This window comes from Limulus polyphemus, unplaced genomic scaffold, assembly GCF_000517525.1.
Source record: "Limulus polyphemus unplaced genomic scaffold, Limulus_polyphemus-2.1.2 Scaffold450, whole genome shotgun sequence".
In the NCBI taxonomy this organism is placed as follows: domain Eukaryota; kingdom Metazoa; phylum Arthropoda; class Merostomata; order Xiphosura; family Limulidae; genus Limulus; species Limulus polyphemus.
In genome coordinates, this window is record NW_013666060.1 from 383,281 (window position 1) to 389,429 (window position 6,149).

At 34.1% G+C, this 6,149-nt stretch overlaps 1 protein-coding gene across 6 annotated transcripts in view; it reads right to left on the bottom strand.

Annotated features, from left to right (window-relative positions):
- Positions 1-1,209: 1,209 nt before the first annotated feature.
- The window catches only part of LOC106458355 (GTP-binding protein Di-Ras2-like), a 24,059-nt gene continuing 19,119 nt past the window's right edge, over positions 1,210-6,149 (bottom strand). For all 6 annotated transcript variants that reach the window (XM_022384545.1, XM_022384544.1, XM_022384543.1 and 3 more), the window contains one exon: positions 1,210-3,280. In XM_022384545.1, coding sequence (XP_022240253.1) covers positions 2,511-3,239 — 729 coding nt within the window. In that variant the 5' untranslated portion in view covers positions 3,240-3,280 and the 3' untranslated portion in view covers positions 1,210-2,510. The remainder of the gene's footprint in view (positions 3,281-6,149) is intronic.

Sequence of the window (6,149 nt, forward strand, 5' to 3'; positions counted from 1 at the left end):
TAGCGCAGATAGCCCTCGTGTAGCTTTGCACGAAATTCAAAAACAAACAAACTATAGTATAATCGCTGAATTGAAAATTAACATATCATACTGTTAGAAAACAGCAAAATATCCCAACATTCATCACTAAAACACATGACTGCTTTGTATAAGAATGTTTAGCAGTGGTTAAAATTGCTACGCCTTTCACTGTCAGTGTTAGCAGTGGTTTAAAATTGTTACGTATTTCACTGTCACAGTATTAACAGTGATTAAAAATGTCTGGCAAAACCTATCAGAACATTTAACATGTTCTAATATTTTATCAGAATGTTTATGATATTTTAGGGACCTATTAGTAGATGTAACATGCTTCATACCTGTTACAACGTTTAAAATGTTCTTCAAGATCATTAAAATTGTAACCAATCCTGTTACATGCTCAGGTGCCGATATTTAGACACGTCAAACTGAGAGGAAACAAGAAAGATACAGCCTAATTGTGGTTTATTACCCACAATTCTCCACTCCAATTACAAACACTTCTATAAAATGACATTTTTTGCGTCTGTGTAATTAAGAAGCAGGATATATTAGGACTGCATAAGACATGCCAATAATTATGTTAATTTTGAATAAGTATTTTGGATGATTTGATATTATAATATCCTTTAAAGAACGTTTATTTCATTGTTGATGTTTTGCAAAGAAACGGGAAAAAAGACGAAACTTTTCCAATCCTTAAAAACAGCAGGTTGAAAGTGAAAACAACATTCATAGCTACAGTTCCTTTAAATGTTCAGTTATTAAGGATGTTTTAATTCTCAGTCTAAGGAAACGTTGTGAGAACTATTTACCTCGAACGTTATAGTAATTATACAGCAGCAACACAAGTTCCTTTAGGTACGTGTGTAACACATACTGTAATAAAAGGTTATTCCTTATGGTTTGGAGGACTGCATATTTGTGACTGCGGTAATTCAGTTCCTGTACGTGTTTATTTCAGTAGTTACGAATACGGATTTTTGTGCCAAACAAGAGAGAATCCTCAGTAGCCGCGGCATTTGAAATCGTTTTAGGCAGAATTAGAGTAAATTAATCTATAAGATTTTTCTTTTCCTTTTATCAGCTATATTTTTGTGCGGCAGCAATAACAAGCGTGGGGCGCGCGTATACCCGATTCGATTTTATTACTCATCGGGATCTCTACGAGTCTAACCTCAAATTGAAATTGTTTTAGGCAGAATTAAATTAAATTAATCTATGAGACCTTGGGCGTGGTCACAGACATCAGTCGAAAGAGTTTGATCTCGTGAGTCCAAAACTGTATATAATTAGATCTCCAATCGGTCATGAAATGACGGGGCTGTAAGCTGTACTTGAAAAACTCGGAGCCATTATACGAGCCACTATGCTGTGGCTAAAAATTAAATACCACCATGAATGCATATGGAGGTACTTGCATATGGAGGTACTGTAGTTCATTGTGGGTAGCTCCTCTCCCCATTCGTTAACTCATTACAAAAATTTACAATGTCGTACAAGAAACGTATGTTTCGACATTTCTTATACATGTACGAAAAGTGTTGGAAAAATAACGATATTTGGTGATGGAAACTTATCACATATAGATAAAAAACTGAGCTTGAACACTTATACAGGACATAATAAACATTTTAATTAAACTAGCATTATTCAAATATTCACTTTGAAACATTGGTAAAATTTTGTACAAAGCATGTTAAAAGATCAAAAAACAAGTTAACGTACTTTTTTTTCTTCACATAAGTCTGAGGGCTTATAACGCTAAAAATAGGGTTTATTACTCGCGGTGGGCAGTTCACACACATAGCCCATTGTGTAACATTGCGCATCACAACAAATAAAGAAAAACCTCACAGATACAGACAACGAAAAGGTGTAAAAATGCAAGTATATAATGTTATTTCACTAATTTCAATCAACAAATGGTCAAAGTGAATAACAGTAATTCAGATGTCAAATTCGTCAGTAGATTAATATAGTAAGTATGTTCATTGTGAGGTTAATCAATCAGAATTATTATTTATCTTTATTGTAAAGAGTTGAACTTCGATTTTCATCTTATACAGTTAACCAATGAATTAGATAAATTGACACTGTATAGAATTTGATTCACTAAACTGTGCATTGAAAGATAAACAAGAACATGATTCATAACAAATCACACGAAAGAAAAAAACAACGGAAATCACACTTGTCAGTTTACACTGGCTCTTAAACTATAGTGATTTTCAGATAATATTTGCCATTGTATAAATTACAAGAAAACGTAACACTTAAGGAAACAATACGAAATAGACTGAGAATAATGACAAAACTTTAAATAAATTGAATAATTTAAACGAGTTTGCTAATCATGTGCTATCTGTTAAAAAGCGAAATAAACTTCACGAAAACAAAAAGTAGTTCGGAATGAGACGTCATTTAGAACGGTAGATAAGCTTCAATACATGTAACTTAGGATCTTTACTTAAATATCAAGATCAAATTCACGAAGTAACACATTCGTTTGTTTCCGTGTCACTATGAGGAATATCTCGATTTTTTTTCATTTTCTTACTGACTCGTCGAATAAGACTGCGACTGCGCCGCTGAGCTGTAGTTTCCTCCGAGGATCGGGATTTGCTCGCTCCCGAAGCATGAGCGCTGGACCGACGATGTAAACCAGTTGTATCGGCGGGAATTGAAATTTTGGAAAGTTGTAGGAACGCTTTGAATACTTCCCGGACATTGATATTGTCTCGAGCAGAGCATTCCATTACTTTCACACAGAGCTGTGGCATTTCACAGAAGACCCATTCTGCAACGTCTTCCTTGAGGATTTCTCTTCTACCAGCTGCCAGATCCAGTTTATTTCCAACAACGATAATCGGAATATCTTGAAAGTCACTGCGCTGCTCACGAATTTCGTCGAAACACTTCTTTAAATCTTCAAAGGAGCCGCTACTATCAACACTGTAGACCAATAGGAACGCCTGAGCAGTGGCAATAGACAATCGTCGCATGGCGGGAAATTGATTATCTCCTGCAGTGTCCAAAAAGTCTACTTTCAAAGTAAGAGTGCCAATTGCAAATTCACAATAGTGTAAATCTTCTACGGTAGGGGAATGCTTTTCGTTAAAAGTGTTCAAAAGAAATCGCTTGAGAATTGCAGATTTTCCAACTCCTCCTCCACCAAAAACAACAAGTCGAATGTGATAGGTTGTTGTTTCCCCCATCTTCAACCTATGGTGACAAGGATTGAAGGCTGCAATTCTGTCTGTGGAAAGAAAGTAAATTCAATATGAATTTTTATTATTATTGTATATATATTTGTCAAATTACACCGTTTGCTAACAAACTGACTTTGGAAAACGTAGACTATTTTCAAGTAACCTTATTCACTTTATACTGACACGCATGAAATAAGCAGAGAAATATAATTGAAGGTGGTGCTCTCGAAATAAAACATTTAAGCTTCATATTGAAATATTTTTTCCTACATCTAGCAGTCATTTTTCAGGTTTCCAGAAAACCTGTTTTCTTTTTACTTATTACCCTGGTGCTTTTATCACATACTACATTATTTTCCATACACGTGCACTTCAGACTTACAAAGAAAACTATAACTATATATCAAATGTTAAGCTAAACTCGAGATCCAAGGCAACTCGGACTTTTCTCTGCATCGCCAATATCTTCATGTTACAGCTTCTCACAAGTAAAGCTCATTTCTAAATCTATTTTCCGAATAATAACGTAAAAAAATGACAGGAGTTTATATTAACTGCAGTTGATTCATGCGTGGAGGTTCCAAGCAGCTCACGATTAACCTCCTTTTTTCTGAGGTGGGCGCTTCTGAAAGAACAGTCTGTCTGGAAAGTATTAGATATGGAAGACTTTTCAGCAGTCTCACTTTTTCGTGATCTAATCCTTTTCAGACCTTTAGAAGCACACGCAATGGGGCAACATCTACCCATGAAAGATATTAAAGTTTCACCTCCTTTACTCTTAATAACATTGCTCCCGCTCTATAAAACTTGGAAAGTGAATGAAATTGGAGCTAATGCAGCCACTCCTACAAATCTACCACTGGTTTAATTTTTTTTAGTAAGGATTTAATATTAATTGAATTTATAAACACTGAGGATAAATGGCCTTTATTTACGCAAAATAGGTCTACAGAAGTAAAAAATTACTTCATTTTGTTTACATAATGATGACTGATGATATCTGAATTTTGACGCCTTTGTAACTTCATTAGTTAATATTATATCTGGTAAAATTCAGTATACTTTTGAGATACATTTAAGTCTGATGTCTGATACCTTTACTAGTAATTTGGAATTGTTTTCCTTAGATAGGTTTTCACCTGTTTATTCGCTACTTTTAGCATTAGTTTGGAATTTCTCATAGGACACATTTTATTCTTTTAAATGACACCAAGTGTCTGGCTTATTACGTGATAAAACCAAGAATGTGAGAGTATTATGTAGAAGGCTGTGATACAGTAAGCTTTGATAGGAGTATATAGTTGAAAGACGTTAATGGAGTGTATCTATGTAGGAAGTTTCAAAAGACGTTTCAAGATCTGCGCTAGCAGCTCGAAACGTTGTCCATATATTTAAGGTCATAATTCTATAAGTTTAGAGGGAAATTTAATTAGATGCTTATTTCGATGCTACACAAAGTATAGATATTTATGCTTCATATTACTGTCCTGAAAACTTTCTCATTCTTCTTAAATTTATATTGCGTATAAAACGTTTTATTTATCGAATTTCGTTATACAGAACATATTAACATAATTTTATTATAAAATTAGGGTCTGTTTAATCTATAAGTACTTAGGTGTTTTCAATTTTTTTGGAATATTAAACCAGCTAATCCAGGCCAAGGATTTCGCTGGACTTACTCCACTCCAACTAGATTAATCCAATATTTTAGGATATGAGACTCTGTTATAAATCTTATCACCCTTAAAACCTCAATACAAATACCTACACGTAACTTCCTAAAACCAAATTAGAAGGTTCCTGTAACTTAAAAGTAGTGGTATTATGGAAAACTCCAAAAAGAAAAACAACAAAAATTTAAATTACTTCTCACAGACTAATAACTTCTCACTGTTTACAACTTAATTTAGCTGAAGCTTCAAACTGCAAATTGAACATTACCTCTTTTTACCCTACTGAAAAAATTATTTGAGCGAAAACATCAGGAATAAAAAGTATGTTTTCCTGAAGTCAAGTTGCATATTATTTTTGTTTCTGAGAATGCCTTCTTTGTTAGAACGATTTTTTTATGTCCCGTGCTACCACTGGAGCATTATTGACTGTTCACATTCTTATGGCTGTAATTATACACTTATTCAGACACCACAGTTTCCACTGTAATAAGCTTCTGAGAATAACGGCGAGGTCAGTCTTAGACTCCATATTTTGGCAAACGTTCTACAGACGCCCTACGGTAAATGGATCTCGGCTTCCAAGACCACGTTTAAATAAACCAAAGACACGGACATCCATTTCAACTGTATCGGGGTACTTGACACTTATGTGGTCGAAAGAAATTTCTATGATTCCAGTTTCGTTAGTTTAAGAAAACAGCAATTAATATCGAGAGTGTGACTAGATGCTTGTGAACTTTTGGCTTGTGGGTCTGTTAACTTCAATTTCGTGTTTATCAAGCAGGCGATAGCACTGCTATGTAGAGATGGTTCGCATTATTCATCAAAATGGCATTTTAAATATTTCCTCAATAGGTCATCAGAACTTTACAATACTACACAGTGTTTCCTTTTATAACAATATCCGTGTAATGACTGAGTCACAATTTCTAGGAATGTCTGTAAGTATCATAGCAAAAAGTTTGAATTCCTTGTTATTCTTTCTTCTGCTTCTTTTTTATTACATGATAACTCAATAACAAACACAATGGTGCCAACCAATTTCACTAAGGTGACAGTTTCAAACAGAGTATTCTCTTTTACATGTAATATTAATAACTAGAAGTAATAAAAATATATAATAATTCTAGTTTAAACAATGTTACCATGACCCCTTGAAGATACCTATTTTTATAGAAATCTGGTGTTCCTTTAAAAAGCTTAAGTGCAGGGTGAAACAGGAATTACCAGCCAATAATAG